The 16,819-nt window shown below is 38.6% G+C and overlaps 1 protein-coding gene across 4 annotated transcripts in view; it reads left to right on the plus strand.

The window, feature by feature from the left end:
- ANXA3 (annexin A3) overlaps positions 1-15,089 on the plus strand; it is a 60,797-nt gene extending 45,708 nt beyond the window's left edge. For 3 of the 4 annotated variants that reach the window (XM_003898719.4, XM_021938475.2, XM_021938477.2), the window contains 6 exons: positions 375-431; positions 801-894; positions 2,333-2,428; positions 6,174-6,232; positions 8,927-9,049; positions 14,695-15,089. In XM_003898719.4, coding sequence (XP_003898768.1) covers positions 375-431; positions 801-894; positions 2,333-2,428; positions 6,174-6,232; positions 8,927-9,049; positions 14,695-14,754 — 489 coding nt within the window. In that variant the 3' untranslated portion in view covers positions 14,755-15,089. Of the gene's footprint in view, positions 1-374; positions 432-800; positions 895-2,332; positions 2,429-6,173; positions 6,233-8,926; positions 9,050-14,404; positions 14,537-14,694 lie in introns of all 4 variants that reach the window. The other variant, XR_002522051.2, reaches the window with a different exon arrangement.
- Positions 15,090-16,819: the final 1,730 nt, after the last annotated feature.

Consider the following 16,819-nt stretch of genomic DNA (forward strand, 5'->3'; position numbering starts at 1 on the left):
GTATGTATGTATGAATATATGTATATATGAGTATATATGAATGTGTGTATATATGAATATATATGAATGTATGTCTATATGAATATATATGAATGTATGTATATGTGAATATATTATGAATGTATGTATAAGATTCATATATATATATGAATTTTCAGAGGAGGGAACTGAGGCCCATAAAATTGTGTGATTTGCTAAAAATTTCATGACTAGTCAATAGCAGAAACAGAACTGGAGCCCAGAGTACCTGATTTTTCTGTGCAACCTGTCCTGCCTTGAAGAAAAACCACTAAGATCCCTTGCTGGTTGAGTTACCGTGTGTTAGAATCTTCTGTCTTTAAAGGATGGCCCTTGTTTTTGTCATCCCTGTTTAGGGCAGAAGAGATGAAAGTCTGAAAGTGGATGAGCATCTGGCCAAAAAAGATGCCCAGGTCAGTAACAAAGCAGGAAAACATTTCCTTTATCTATTCTGCTATGTGGCTGCCTTTGCATTTATGTGAAAAAAGGAGAAAAATAGACCAATGGGGGGGCTTTTTTTTTTTTTTTTTTTTTTTTTTGCCTGTTTGAAAGAGAAGCCTGAGGCTTGAGGATACCAACCCTAACTTTTTGCCTGCCCCAGTGGTAGTTATCATTCTCCTTAGCTCCTGCCAGCCCAATTATTGATTTCTAGTCTGCTGAAAGTGAGAGACTTTGATAATAGATGATTGCACTGACCTCGAAAATACGGCTCCCATTCTTCTCATGTCACCTCTCAAAAAAAGAAAATAATTGTGTCTCCAATAACATTCTCTTGCGAATAGATTCTCTATAAAGCTGGTGAGAACAGATGGGGCACGGATGAAGACAAATTCACTGAGATCCTGTGTTTAAGGAGCTTTCCTCAACTAAAACTAAGTACGAACTCACATTACAATCCTTTGTGTTGTGTGTTGTTTTTACACATGTTTTTGCATTTAGTATACAAAGATCTAGAAAAATGAAGTTTAAAATTGCAGTCTGTTCCAGTTTATTTATTCACATTTCAGGAAACAAAATGGGGAAGCTGTATTGTCACTCAAGGAAGTCCTGACACTACACTTTTGTTTTTCTGTAAAGGCTGAGTAGATTACCTAGTGAGTACCAGGTAATAGATGGGGGAGGGAGGTGGCCGGAAGAAGAAAAGAGGCCACCTCTAGGGTGAGAGTAGAAAGGCTTGTTCCTGTGGGATGGAGAAGCCCAACTGCTTCCACTTCACTTAACAGTTCTCTCTAGTTAGCCACTTCCAGAAAAGCCAGACACTGCAGGTGAGTCTCTGTTGACACATCAATACTGATTAACCTTCAGCTATTTCTGATATGAAGGTAAATGGTAGAATGGATCGACTCTTATCGTCAGACCAGCTATTACATGGAATTGTGGGCACCCACCCTCTCGCTCATGGCATCTCCTAGAGCTGTTCTGGAAGCAACAGCACCTAGAACACTAAACCTCCATTTACGGTGAACATCTTCTGACTGTGGCTTCCAGGTGCTAGTTTACAGAACAGCCACACAGCTAGACCAAGCTTATGTTGAGTTGACGAAACGATGAGTAAACATAAGGATGTTACTGTGACTTTGAAATTCTGGAATTGTTCTTTCTTAACTTTTGCATTAAAATCACATTTGTTTTATAAAATAATGACAACAGTAAGTGATAGTTGCTTTATTCATGTCTTTGTTTGAAAAACAAAAACCAGATAACCCTAGGTCTCTCTCCAAAATTTCTTTTTTAAAAAATTTATTGGGGGAAAATGTACTTGGCTTACAAAATATGCCTGTATACTTGGTGACATATGTACAGGTTTTGCTTGGGACAAATACTGATCAAGAAATTCGGATGCCTTCTGGGAGGTGTGAAGTAGGCCATGCCGCCTTAGGAAATGATTTATTCAGTGCAAGGAAGTCTTCAGAGTTGAGATTTCTTTACCAGAGAAAACATATTTGACTAGTGATTATAGTATCATTTCCCAGGTGCTGCTATAAATCAAATTTAAAATAGCCCACCTTACTAGATAAAGTATTTATTATTTAACTATTTAGGCTATTTGAAATGCTTACTGCTTGAGAGAAGGAGAAAGAGAAAGAGAGATCATTGAAGAAAATTATCTAGGGATGTTTGGGGTTTATCGTAGATGATTTCCTTAAAAAGGAACAAAAGAAAAACAAAAACTTTTGTACCCAAATTTTCATGGTTTAAAGAGGGAGGTTTTTAGCTTGCTACTTGATCTTGTGCGTATCAAATAAAAAACTAGAATATATTCAAATGTGCTCAACTGGGTTGCTTTAAATAATTTTGTGGTGCTTCCTTTTAGCATTTGATGAATACAGAAATATCAGCCAAAAGGACATTGTGGACAGCATAAAAGGAGAATTATCTGGGCATTTTGAAGACTTACTGTTGGCCATAGGTAAGCCTCCGAGTGCTAGTAAACTAAGTTACTCTGCACTTGTTTCAACTCAGTGACAAGGCCTGTTCCTTTTGGGCAAGAATCCTGGCTGATCCATCTTTTTATGCTCCCTACAGCCCCCATCATGGTCCAGGATACACACAGTCCACTCAGCAAATATTGTTAAATGAATGCATGAAGAAGTTATTTTTTTAAGTCTTTTTTCTTTTTCTTTTTTGAAACAGGATCTCACTCTGTCACCCAGGCTGGAGTGCAGTGGTGTGATCTCAGCTCACTGCAGCCTCAACCTCCCAGGCTCAAGCAGTCCTCCCACCTCAGCCTCCCAAGTAGCTGAGACTATAGGCATGCACCACCTGGCCCAGCTATTTTTGTATTTTTTGTAGAGATGGGGTTTCACCATGTTGCCCAGGCTGGTCGTGAACTCCTAAGCTCAAGCAATCCACCCACCTCAGCCTCCCAAAGTGTTGGGATTACAGGTGTGAGCTACCACATCCAGCCATCTTTTTAAATCTTACTTTGCTTTTTAAGTTTGTATTTGTCTTATGACCGTGTTTAGCTTGTAGACTTCTTGAGAGCTGAAATATTTTTTTTCTACTGTCATTTTTATTGAGCTTTGTTGAAAACTGAGACATAGGCAAGGCACCGTGGCATGCACCTGTGGTCTTATCTACTTGGGAGGCTGAGGTAGAAGGATTGTTGGAGCCCAGGAGTTCAAGGCCAGCTTGGGCAACATAGCAAGACCTTGTCTCTTTATAGAAAACCACACACACTTACACACACACACACGCAACTAAGACCTAAGCCAGTTTGGTAATCTACCATATTTGGTTATTTATGAAAGATATCAGTGGCTTTTCTTTTCTTTCTTTTTTTTTTTTTTTTTTTTTTGAGATGGAGTCTCTGGCACCCAGGCTACAGTGCAGTGGCACAATCTCAGCTCACTGTTGACTCAGAATTGCTAAAAGATAGGCCGAGGAGGCTAAGAAAGGGAAAACCTTCTTCTTCAATTAAAAAAGTAGAATTGAGATCAGTCTTCATAATTAGTTCTCAGACTGTTCCAGTGGTAATGATACAACTGATTAATTTTTTTTTTCCATTTTATATTGTTAATCTTTCTTTCTTTTTTGGTGTGTGATGAAGTCTCGCTCTGTCGCCCAAGCTGGAGTGCCGTGGCGCAATCTCAGGTCACTGCAATCTCCACCTTCTGGGTTCAAGTGGTTCTTGTGCCTCTAGCCTCCCAAGTAGCTGGGATTACAGGCACATGCCACCACACCTGGCTGATGTTTGTATATTTAGTAGAGACAGGGTTTCACCTTGTTGACCAGGCTGGTCTCAAACTCCTGATCTCAAGTGATCCACCCACCTCAGCCTCCCAAAGTGCTGGGATTACAGGCTTGAGCCACCACCCCTGGCCTATATTGTTAATCTTTATATTAATTCTGCCTGCTGTTTTTCATTTGGTGTTCTTGCTAAGCCGTAATGTTTGAAAAACTTTATTGAGATGTACAAACTCTCATTCATTGAGCCAAGGAGCATTGTTGGAAATATATCATTGAATTATGTATTACATTTGGGCTATAATACACATTATTTTATCATGTTAAAAAAGACCTTCTAATTCAACTGAAGTTCAAAATATGTCACACTTTCATTTTCTGTTTCAGTCTACCATTGGAATAAACCAGTCTTTAAAATTTTTAATTGAGATATAACTTACATACCATAAAATTCATCCATTCAAAGTGTGCAATTCAATGCTTTTTAATATAGTCACAGGGTTTTGCAACCATCAGCACAATCTAAGTTTAGGACATTTTAATCAGCCCCATAAGAAACCCTGTAACTATTGACAGTCACTCTCCAATCCTCCCCACCCCCTGGCTCCTGTAATCATTAATCTACTTTCTGTCTCTATAGATTTGCCTACTCTGCATATTTCATACACAAGGAATCCAATACAATGGTCAACACATAGTTTTTGACATGAAAAACCATCTGAGCTGTGTCATCTTAGAATCGTGTAATAGGAGCATACTAGCTGCCAAATAAAAACAAATCCAGCCTTAAGTAAGGAGAGGCTTTATTCAGAAAAACTATTTCAATAGAGAGAACGTGTTGATTTCAGAAACATGCAAGACTCGGCTGGGTGTCTCTAAAAGACAGGGGGAAAAAATGTGCAAAAGTTTCCAAATCCAACAGAAAAGTCTTAGCAGCAACTTTTAATGTTGGGCAAGCACGAGGGTGTGATCGTTGGGGATTGACAGGAAACACGCCTGGCGGTGGACAGCTAGACTCTCAAGATAAGCTGCAACAGAGGCATGTTCTGCATTTTAGGGCTTGCTCGGGACTGGGGACAAGCCAGAGTTCAGGAACCTGTGGGAGGAGAAAGGCCTGACGAAAGTGTGGTCAAGACAATGAATAGGGTAGGGAATGGGCAATTATGAATACTTGGTCATGGTAATTAACTCTAACGGACTCCCAAGCTTCCCTGCCTATGGTGCTGGGTGGTGAAGCCTCCTTCCCACTAAAACATACTGCCACCTTCCAAAACTTTCAGATACAAAGAACAAATCTAGTAGGTAAGAACATAAAGCAGAAGGCAAGCTAAAGGGAAGAAAGGATCATGAAGGGATTGTACGAATCTAGTTGGCAGGGAGGTGACTGAAAAGCTTAATAGGATGAAAGTGGGCATCATTATTTTGTATCAGGCTATTATGGCTTACTTGAATGTGAGTTTACTAGTTTAAATGGTTAGTTTCTTGTCAGAGAACTTCATGTAACAGTTTTATTCTAAATGCTGTGTTTGGGTTTCTAATACATTTCTCCTTCTATTTCCCTTAAATCACTTACAAAAGCCAAAAGTCTTTTAGCTTTCCTTAGGAGAGTCTATAAGCCACGATGTGAAAGTCAGTTATTCTTGTTCTGAGCTCCAAAATTCATTATAAAATCCATTCACTTTTGGTTGGATTCCTACCTAGAGATCAGATGTAAGATTAGGAAAATAATTGTGTTGCTGTAAATAGGTTTTGTTCCTTACAGACTTTTCTATTCCTATTTTCGTTTTATTTAAAAGATCATTTAGTCTTGCATTTTTGTCAGTTTCCTTTTTCTTGTTTTATTTCTGCTTTTCTTGTTATTTCAAAATAAAGAATTGGAAGATTGTATTTTTTTTTTTTTTTAGGCAACTGAATTTAGATGACAGGTACTTGTTCTAATGGAGTCACTCTAACCAGCCTGTAAATTCTACTCCAGTTATTTAAAAGAAAATTCTTTCCATGGGAAAAATTGCTTTTAAATGGAACTCCAGTGCCCCTTCGTGCCTAATGAGTTATTTGGAGCAACATCGCTGCAGTTGTCAGGCCCGAGTTGTGGTTCATCAGTAGCCCGAGATGTTGGTAGCTGAGCAGTGTCGCACCCTAGGGAGTTATCAGTGAAAGCGTAGGTGTTCGATGTGTCTGGGATCCAGAGATGAGTCAGTCGCTGTGGGAGTTTCTTTGGCAGGTAATTTTATTTTCCCCATGGCTGGAGATAATTACTGTGCTAAAGTTCTGTGCAAATATGACGTTAAAAGGCTTTGAAAATCAGGGTAAGCAGCCTTTCTTTCATTCCAAGTAAAAGCCAGTTGTGGGGAGGGGGTAGAGTGGTATGACAGTCCAAAGAATCTTTTTAAAAAATGTGTTACTTACTATAGATTAACCCAATTTCTATTCCGTGGAGCTGAACATTACTTTGTTTTTTATGACAGTGCATTGTGTGAGGAACACGCCGGCCTTTTTAGCAGAAAGACTGCATCGAGCTTTGAAGGTTGGTCTGGAAAGTTCGTGTGCATTCTTAGCGTCCCTTAATTCCCTTGGGGAAGTATGCAAATAGTAGAACAAATATTTAAAAATTAGTTATTTTAATGTAATTTGAACATTTTAAGATAAATTATATTACAGCAAATCAAGGTATAATAGAATACACTCTTTACACAGACACTTGATTTTCTCTTCAAAATAAACAGACCTGGATTTATGAAATAATTTTTTTTCTAAGTAGGTATAGCTTGATTTGTATATAGCTAAAACAGTCTCATTTTCTCTAATATGACAAGTTTCAGTAAATGCTAATATTCCACTTGTATGAAAGATGAAAATTTATGTATAATTTTAGATTTTAGAAGTTCATCCTCTATTTTAAATAGAAAATGAGAAGACAGGCCGGGTGTGGTGGCTCACGCCTGTAATCCCAGCACTTTGGGAGGCCCAGGCGGGTGGATCACAAGGTCAGGAGTTCAAGACCAACCTAGCCAACATGGTGAAACCCCGTCTGTACTTAAAATACAAAAATTAACTGGGCGTGGTGGCAGATACCTGTAATCCCAGCTACTTGGGAGGCTGAGGCAGAGAATTGCTTGAACCCAGGAGGCGGAGGCTGCAGTGAGCTGAGATTGTGCCACTGCACTCCAGCCTGGGTGACAGAGTGAGACTCTGTCTCAAAAAAAAAAGAAAAAGAAAAAAAAGAAAATGAGAAGGTAAAAATATGACTTAATGTTGATAGAATGTCATATTTCTTTTCCACTTAGATTAGTTTTCTACAGTAGCTAATTTGTCTACTAATTTGTCTCATAGGTTAATAGTATTCTAATCCATATAGAGATAGATACAGAAAAGTATTGACCACATTATTTTCGCCACTTCACAGTAAGTGCAGGCAGTAAAACTTGTTTTAGAATGCCAACCTCAAACTTGAGACCCAGTAGATCCCATGGCCTCTCAAGCTGTCTTACTTAAAATAAACCCAGCTGAGTGGGCGGCCTTTAATGATGCCGTAACCCTGTGTTTGCTTGTCTGTCTTTATTGCCAGATGATGAGCTCCATGAGTACAGGCTCTTGTTTATCCTCAGACCCTAGGCCAGGACCTTGTGCATAGAAGATGCTTACCTCGATCTCTTTACTGGCCATTTTCTGCAGTCCCGCATGTACCTTCAAAGTTATATCCCAAGTGAACACATCCTTTCCCTCAAGTCACCCAGCCCCAGATCTGCTCCCCTTCCCCTGTTCAGTCATCCCAGAGAATGGCCCCAACAGGAATTTGCCCAACTCTCTGAAGTCATACCATTACTCCCCAGCCTTGTTGACTATGCCTCAGCCACCCCAGGCTTCTTTCCATTCCTCAACTGTGGCAAGTCTATTCTCACATCACAGTCTTTGCATCCATTCCTTCTCTGGAATGCTCCTCCTCTAGATCTTTCTCTAGCTGACTCCTTCTCATCTTTCAGGTCTCAGCTGTCCTCCTGAGAGAGGTCTCCCCTAACTATACCAGGCCAGTTGGTTCCCTTTCAGTCACTCTCCACGCCATTTCCAGCTTTATTTTCTTCATATTTCTGATCACTATTGACTTAAGCAATAGTTAATTTGCTTTACTGTCTGTCTCCATCTACTAGAACATAAGGTCCATGCAGACAGAGATATAATCTGTTCTGTTCACCACCATATGCACAGCACATGGAATAATGCCTGGCTATAGTCGATGCTCATAAGCATTTGCTGGACATAGATGAATGGAATATCATTTAGTATGTTGGCCATCCTTAGGTCAAAATCCACCTAACTGCTCAGCTGGAAATTTTACACTATCTCTCTTTTTCATTATCCTGTAGTGATACCTCATTATGTTTTGTCAATCCATTTACATAAGCAACTCTCAAATCTTCCCATTTTCTCCATCCCTACTGCCTTTATTCTAGGGATGGCCACAGTCTTCTCTTTCCTTAATTACTCAGTCTCCTCAAGATGAGTCTCAAAGCCTCAGTCTTACTCCCTTATCTTCACTCTACTCCTACCTTGCAATCTGTTTCTCATGCTGCAGTCAAAGTGATTTTCTGAAACCACGAATTTGATCTGATCTCAACATTCTGATGTTTAAAATATTACAGTAGCTCTCCACACTTAATTTCATTTCATGGTTAACAAGGTCTGGCCTTTCCAGACACTTTTCTTGTTATCCCTATTTGTTACTTATGTATCCTTGAACGTGGCATTCTTTCTTGCCCCAAACCTTCACACCTGCTATTTCCTCTACAGGACCTTTCTATCCTCCCTGCATGAACCTATTCCTTCCCCTTGTTGACTGTTTAGTCCTTGCTTAAATGTCACTTTCTCAGACTTATCCTAATCCCTAATGTTTCTTAGGCCCCCCTGAAGTATGCTCCCATGGTACCCAATATTTTCAATATGTCAGACTGTTGTACAATGGCTTACTTTCTTGCCTGTATTCTTTACAAAACTGGAAGCTTAACCTGGGTATCTTATCTCTGTTTTGCAGCATTTAGCATGATGCTGGCACAGAGTAGGTGCTCAACAAATATTTCTTGAATAATGAATGATGAGTTTGATAATAAATGAATAAGAATCACTGTATTTTTGCACACCATTATCTGATTCTTATAAATATAAATCTCCATGTTGCTTTGTGACCAATGACATTTGTATTGTGAACACCTGCATTTCTTAACAGGGTGCTGGAACTGATGAGTTTACTCTGAACCGAATAATGGTGTCCAGATCAGAAATTGACCTTTTGGACATTCGAATAGAATTCAAGAAGCATTATGGCTATTCCCTGTATTCAGCAATTAAAGTAAGTCTACTTTTAAAAATAGCAAAACATATTTTGCCCTTCTCTACCCGTCTCCTTACTCTTATATTCCTTAAAATATAAAGATATATGACTTAGATTTCTCTCTCCTTGTCAATGCATACATGTGTTGTCTGAGCTTAAAACAGTAGCTGCAGTGTCCCTTATTTTCAGCTCTAAAATCCCAGGCATATAATAGACACTCAATATTTTTTTTGGTGTACTAGCCACTAATTTTTCTTCTTCTGTGAATTACATATGCAAATTGTTTACCTGTTTTTATATTGTACCGTATGTATTTATTTCAGTCTTTATGACAATGTAAGTAAAGAAAAATATGTATTTTAAATTTCCTCTCTGTTTTACATGAGACAGCATGGTTCTGCAGCTTAGAGTGCTTCTCATTTCAGTATATAGGAAACTTTCTCGTTTTATTTAATAGCTGTATATCATTCCATTGTTTGTGTATTTGTACTCACCATAGCAAACAGGCTTCCAGTTTATTGCTATTACAAACAATGTTGTATAATGCATACACCACTTCCTCAGGTACGAATGTATCTTTATGAATTCTCAGAAGTAGGATTGCTTAGACAGATGTAAATGCATTTAAAATTTTGACAAATATTACCAATCGAATTCCATTTTGCAATTCCATGAGGAATGTATGAGTCTTTCTTTCTCCATAGCCTTGGCACAGAGGGTATTTTCAAACTTTTGGGTTTTTAAAACATTTTTTAGAGATGGGGTCTTGCTCTGTTGCCCAGGCTGAAGTGCAGTGGCTGTTCACAGGTGTGATCATAATACACTGTAGCCTAGAACTCCTGGGCTCAAGCAATCCTCCTGCCTTAGCCTCCAAGTAGCTGGGACTATAGATAAACTTTTGGGTTTTCATAGTCTGATAGGTGAGGAATTGTATCTCAGTGTAGTTGTAATATACATTTTTCTTAGTATAAGTGAGACTGAGTATATTTTCATGTTTTAAATAACATTTGTATTTCTCTTTCTGTGATCTGTCTTTTTACATTCTTTGTCCACATTCTTTTGGGTTTTTGTTCTTTTTGGTCAGTTTCTAAGACCTTTTACACATAAGGTAGACTAACCTTTTGTCTGGTCATATTTCCCAGTCCGTTCTTTGTCCTTTGACTTGGCCGAATGTATTTTTTTCCAAGCAGAGGGTGGACATCTTGTTTAATTAAATTTATCAATTTTTACAGTTTTTTTTATTTTTTTAAAAATCTAGTCCCTTCTGTTTCTTTCATTCTGGATAAGCATCTTCCTAAAATGGGCTCCTTCCTTTCTGTTTTAAAGCATGAAAACCATTTCCATTGTTTTCAGATCTCAGTTGATATATTATACATAGAAACTTCAAATAAGTTACAAATTATTTGAATTAATAAGGCAGTAAGGCTGACAAATTGTACAAGAGGCTTCTGTACCTTAAGCTCATGGTTCAAAAGTCATAGTCCCAACAGGAAGATGGCAACTAGTTAGTGGTGAACTAAGGAGCTAGCCCCGCACCTGCTCAGCAGCCTTCCATTGATTTACTTTTCTACCTCCGTGCTCCAGACCACCTATGAAAGTCTCTAGTAAATAAGTGATAGAGAGTGTTAGTCCAAGCTGGTTCCCTGGAACAAAGTGTAAGCTGAGATTGGTGAGTGGAGCAATCCACAGTCCTTGCCTCCAAGGCCACACTGACCAGGGGAAAAGATAGGGTTAGGGCTGTCTTCACAGAGGACTTGCAGACTATGCAGACCTCTCCATCTCTTTGCTGCTCCATCTACCCTTGAATGTCTCGGGGAAATCAGCACCAGAGAGTGTTGGACCCAGGTGGACTCTCCAAGGTCTAAGCTGAGAGTTGGGTCCTAGAAGGCGATCCAGGATGAAGAGGGAAGCAGCAGCCAAGCAGAGAGTGTTTGCTCTGAGCACTGAGGGTCCAAAACTGGGAATGGAGTCTATGCTGATTAGATTCCCTAAGCTGTGGATCATTATGCACCATGGACATCCTGGGTAGCTCCCAGCAGCACCCTCTCTCAAGCCCCTACAAGGCTGGAGCCCTGCCTCTGTGAGGGAGCTTACACCCAGCGATGGCCCCTGGGGACACCTGGCTTAGACCACATTCCAGTGTCACCGCCAGCAGCTGGAGTCTTTGGTCCAACCTTCACTATGGCCCTACCCGCAATAGCCACCCTTGACCAGGCATAAATATTAACCTGGGTCTTTCTGCAGCTATCTTGGGAAGGTTCCTGCCTCTGACTTTACAAATGGCTTATGAATGAATGAATGAATGAATGAATGAATGAATGAATGAACATCAATCAGTTAAGTAGATTCATTCACTAAAATCTTTCTCTTTTTAATCAGAGTTTTTGTTTTTGCACTAAACTTTTACAGAAAGAGATGCTGAGATGCATGAATAAGTTGAAATCAGGAACTTACTCAAAAAGGCAGTTCTCAGACTGTGCCTGGGGCTTAGCACAAATTGCATCAACTGCTCACACTCAATTCTATTTGAATCAGTCCTGACACATCACAATAGTTTCAATCATCAGAGAAAGATTCAATAACATTAACCATATTGTAGCTACTAAGGCAGAAAAATAGACTCAGACATTTTCTAAAGATTGTCAGTAACAAGGTTGAGACATAAAGAGGGCTTTCAGTTCACCCTCAGCAAAGCAGAAAATTAAATTAACCAGTGGCTCTCCATTCCCCAATGGTCTGGGTAATTGAGGCTTATTGTATTAGAAAACATTTAAGCTATTTGTAGTTGATAGAAAAGAAAAATCCATCACTGAAAACTTCAGTTTGCAATTTGAAATAATATAAGATTTCTTTATTTCTACTACCTAACATATATTATTAAGTAATCTCATTATAGTTTTGCTATTGATGAACAGGATCTTTTTAGATGGTTGTTTTTGAAATTCATGGGGTAGAGTTCCATTTTGCATATTATCTCAGCCTATAATCCTGCCTGTCTTCTTCCTTCTACCCATTGTTTAGACATTTCTTTGTCCATTGACACCTTTCTCAGGGGGTGACTGGTGGAAAGGAGAAAACAAGGAAGAACAGAGGTGAAAACCAGTGTGTACCTCTTATTACTTATTAAGAAGATGTTATGGAAAATTTAGATGAAATTATGTTTTCTGGTAGTTTTCCTTGGTGGACAGATTCTGTGTTTACTTAATAAATAGGACAATTCCAAGTTTTTTATGGGAAAATATAGTAGCCACTCACAATCAACTCATAATCTATGTGGAGACCTGAGGTAGCTATAAAGAAACAATTGGAAGATAATAATTGAAACAACATACAATTAGATACTAGACTGTTGAGTACAGAGCTAGTAATACCGGAATTGAGAAGAAAAGACGTTTGGGGTTAGAGAAATGGGTCTTGAGCCTGCCTTTCAGGTGAACAAGCATGTGTTGAGTGTCTCCTATGGGCCAGGTACTCTGCTGGAGCATTTACCTTTAAGACCCCAGGTCAATAGGGTCTTAAAGGTAAATGCTCTAGAAACAGGTATGGGAAGAGGCAAGAGGGAAAGAAGTAATAAGGCACTTGTTTGATTAGAGGGTCCGCCTTGGGGAATATTGAGAAATAAAATCCAAGTAGCAAGATGAGTTCAGTTGAAAGAGAGCTTTGAAATCAGCAAATTCATTCATTCAATTAAAAATATTTATCAAATGCATATTATGTGCTAGGCTCAGGGTTATAATTATAAGCAAAGGGATGGGGTGGAGGAAGACATTTTCTGCCCTTATGGAATTACAACTATGTTTAATGTAAAGGAAAGCGACATTGTGCTAAAAGATCCTATAATAGGAGGACTTTTACAGGAAAGGCTTCTATGAGAAAGTCATGATTCAGATCTGGAAAATAAGTAGATATTAATAAGGCAAAAGTTATGGAGGTAAGGGAGCCAATAGAACATTCTAATAAAAGAAATGACAAATAGAAAAGCCTCATGGTGGAGGAAGCATAATGAAAAATGAGGATGTAGGGGCCAGATCATGCACGATCTTTTTGGCAATGTTTAAGGAATTTTGGCTTTAGCTTAAGAGTAAGGGGAAGCCATTGAAGAGTTCTGGGCATGAGCTCTTGAAGAGTTAGTATCAGGATCATGAAAAGATCCCTGAGAGATCTTCTTATTCTGGAGAATAAGAAGGGCTCAAAGGATATTTAGGAGCTAAAACTTAAGGGACTTGGTATAATATCTTGGTGTGAGGAAAGGAAGGTAGCAAGGATGACACTCAAGTTCCTAACTTGGAAAACAGATAGTGGGGCCATTCCTTGCAAGAGGATCAGGTTTTAGGGGTTTTTTTACTTTTCTTTTTGGGGAGTTGGGGGAAGTTTATGAGTTTGGCTTTACATGTGTTGAGTTTGAGATGTCTTTGAGCCATGTAAGATATGTGGAGAGGTCAAGTAAGTCATTAGTGGTATGAAATATACTTTGAGCTACTTGGATGTGTTTTCTTGACTAACTGGTAGAAGGCCTAATTGTTTAAAATTCTGATCAGAGATGTCTAGAAGGAGCTCTTTTAATACAAAGCTGGAGCATTGTTGACTTGTCAGCTCTGCTATTGCAGAGCAAGACAGGAAAACCAACAGCATAAGAACTGAAATCTATACAAAAATGAAGAATATTGAGTCATATATTTTGTGAAACAGACAAATGAACAAGAAATAAAGAAAACAGAACAATATATGTAAATGCCTATTCTGTCTTACTATGAAAGTAATGCTTAACTTCTTCACTAAATGAGCCTTCTCTGAGACTTCCTTTATATTACCACTTACTCTAATATTTACCCCAGTGACAGCCGTTTCAAATATGAAACTTAAGTGATAAAAAGTGCTCACTGGTTGGGTTGCCTCAAATAAAATAAAAATAATGTGAGCATCTTACACAATCCAGGTTGAAAGCCAAGTTTTACCTCCTATGAAGTCTTTTGCATTACAAACTTGCTATCTTTGCCCTTTAAGCCTCAACCTCACACGGTATCTTTTCTGAACAACAATCTATTTTTGGTTGGCCTTGGGAAAAGGAACTGACAAACATATTCTTTAAAAATGTGGTTCATTTCACTTTCCTAAGTCAGGCAGTGTAGCAGGGTATTAAGGAGCCAGGATACAGGGATTCAAATCCTGCTTTTGTCACTTATTCTCAATAAGATTTGGGGCAAGTTTCCTAACCTGTTTTTCTCATTTTACTTATCTATTACATGGAGGATATGTATAGTACCTATTGCAGAGAGTTTTTAAAAGGGTTAAAGTAGCTAATACACATTAAGCCTTTTGAATAGCAAGTATTTGATAAATATTATTAAAACTATAATCTTTTGAATTTTTTAGAAATTGATGTTATGTAAGTGATGCAATCTTATTTTATTAAACCCAAATTGACATGTAACTATAATATATCAAGAAGAATCTAAATGTTATTTACTGTGAAGAAGATCCTGGTCAGAACATAATTGCACTCAGGTATGAATGAATGATGGAATTGCAGGTACATTTTACTAAATGGTATAGCTCATGAGTCTCACACCCAGGTGAATTCCCTAGTGCTATAGGATTTGATTCATTTATGGTCTCCCATTATTTATACTGTGTTTGTTCTTCATTTATTTTGTTCTTTGCAGTCGGATACTTCTGGAGACTATGAAATCACACTCTTAAAAATCTGTGGTGGAGATGACTGAACCAAGAAGATAATCTCCAAAGGTCCACGATGGGCTTTCCCAACAGCTCCACCTTACTTCTTTCTCATACTATTTAAGAGAACAAGCAAATGTAAACAGTAACCTGTGTTCCTAACAGGAATTCTCATTGTTCTATAACAACAACAAAAACGATTATTATTTTAGAGCATCTCATTTATAATGTAGCGGGTCATAAATGAAATTTAAAATGGCATTAGGGATCTGCAAATACTATCCAACTTATATTTCTGCTTACAAAGTAAGAATCTTTTTATAGTTCTAATCCATTAAATATAAAGCAAGATAATAAAAATTGTTGCTTTTGTTAAAAGTAATTTGTTTGTTTGCTTTCAGAGCTTGCCAACATTGTTTGATGCCTGGTGCCAACAACTAATATTTTAAAACATGTTTCTATATAGAAGCTATTACTGCTTCAGTTTATCACCTTGTTAATCACACTTTTCTTTAAGAAACGAGTAAGATGAAGATGTATGTGACTTGGCCTACCCTTTCCAGTTGTGATCAAGCTATAGGAGTGGCAATGCATGAGAAGTTATTTCAGCTTTCAGAAAACATCTGCTGAAAGATTAATCTAACCACTTCCTGTCTGAATGGCAAGCATGAATTATGGTTGCTTCATGCTAAATACTACTTTCCCAGAATGGGCATTTAGAATCAAGCCTCTAAGGTTTCCTTTTCTCTTGAGTTGGCAAAACTATGCATTTAAAGAATCCCTCATGCTGTCTTTGAGTGGGACCTAATATGAAATACCTTGACTGATATGAAATAGAAGAGGTGAAAAAAATTCCATTTAGAGTTATTTTCCTGGACCAGAATAGAAACGATCATACTGGCCATGTGCAGTGGCTCATGCCTGTAATCTCAGCACTTTGGGAGGCTGAGGCAGGCGGATTGCTTGAGCCCAGAAGTTCGAGACCAGCCTGGGCAACCTAGTGAGACCCTGTCTCTGACAAAAATACAAAAATTAGCCTGGCATGGTGGCACACACCTGTAGTCCAAGCTACTTGGGAGGCTGAGGTGGGAGGATTGCTTGAGTCAGGGAGCCCATTTGGCAAGTTAGTTCTGTAATCAATATTATAAATGTCAGTCATAACTAAGATGATGACAGGAGATAATGAAAAAAAAAAACTACTTAAATATTTGGGAGACAAAATTGAGTAAACATGGTATTCAAAGTAACCAAGTGTCAGTCAAGTATGCCTTCATGATTTTGGTGTAAGTGATGTAGTGAGTAAGTATATCACGAAGCAATAAATCAGTGTTAATACTCATTGAGTGCTTACTATGTATGAGGTACTATGTTAAACAGTGTAATATATTTTAATTTGTTAATCCTCAAGGGACCTTCCATGTAGATACTAACTCAGATATAGAAATGGAAGCTTAGAGAAATTAGTAACATATCACTGTAAGAGCCAGGTAGTCCAACTCCAGTGTCCAGGCTCTTAACTACTATTTTGCCTTAGAATTTATCCCATCCCAGGGCCACTGTTATCTTCGATGCCTAGTGCTTAGATTAGAACTGTGCTCAGCACATAAAAGGCATTTAATACAGTGAATCTTTATTTTAGATCTCATTTATCCTCAGAGTTGTTACACCACTTATGTATTAAGTACTTTCTGAAACAGAGCATGGTTACGTGTGTCAATATTTCCCCTGTTCTGCAGATGAGGAAAATGAGACTCAGGTTAAGTATCTAGCCCAGGGTTACACAGGGGGAAAGCCAAGGCTTAAGATCCAGGTCATCTGGACTTTAAAACTTATCTGTGGCTGGGCAAAGTGGCTCACACATCAAATCCCAGTATGTTGGGAGGCTGAGGCAGGAGGATCACTTGAGCCCAGGAGTTTGAGATCAGTCCAGGAAACAAAAGGAGACCCGCCTCTACAAACAATTTAAAAATTAGCTGGGCATGGTGGTGTGCACCTATAGTCTTAGCTACTCAAGAGGCTGAAGTGGGAAGATCACTTGAGCCCAGGAGTTTGAGGTTGCAGTGAGCCACGATCGCACCAGCGTACTCCAGCCTGGGTGACAGAGCAAGACCC

The sequence above is a fragment of the Papio anubis genome, chromosome 3 (genome assembly GCF_008728515.1).
Source record: "Papio anubis isolate 15944 chromosome 3, Panubis1.0, whole genome shotgun sequence".
NCBI classification, from domain to species: domain Eukaryota; kingdom Metazoa; phylum Chordata; class Mammalia; order Primates; family Cercopithecidae; genus Papio; species Papio anubis.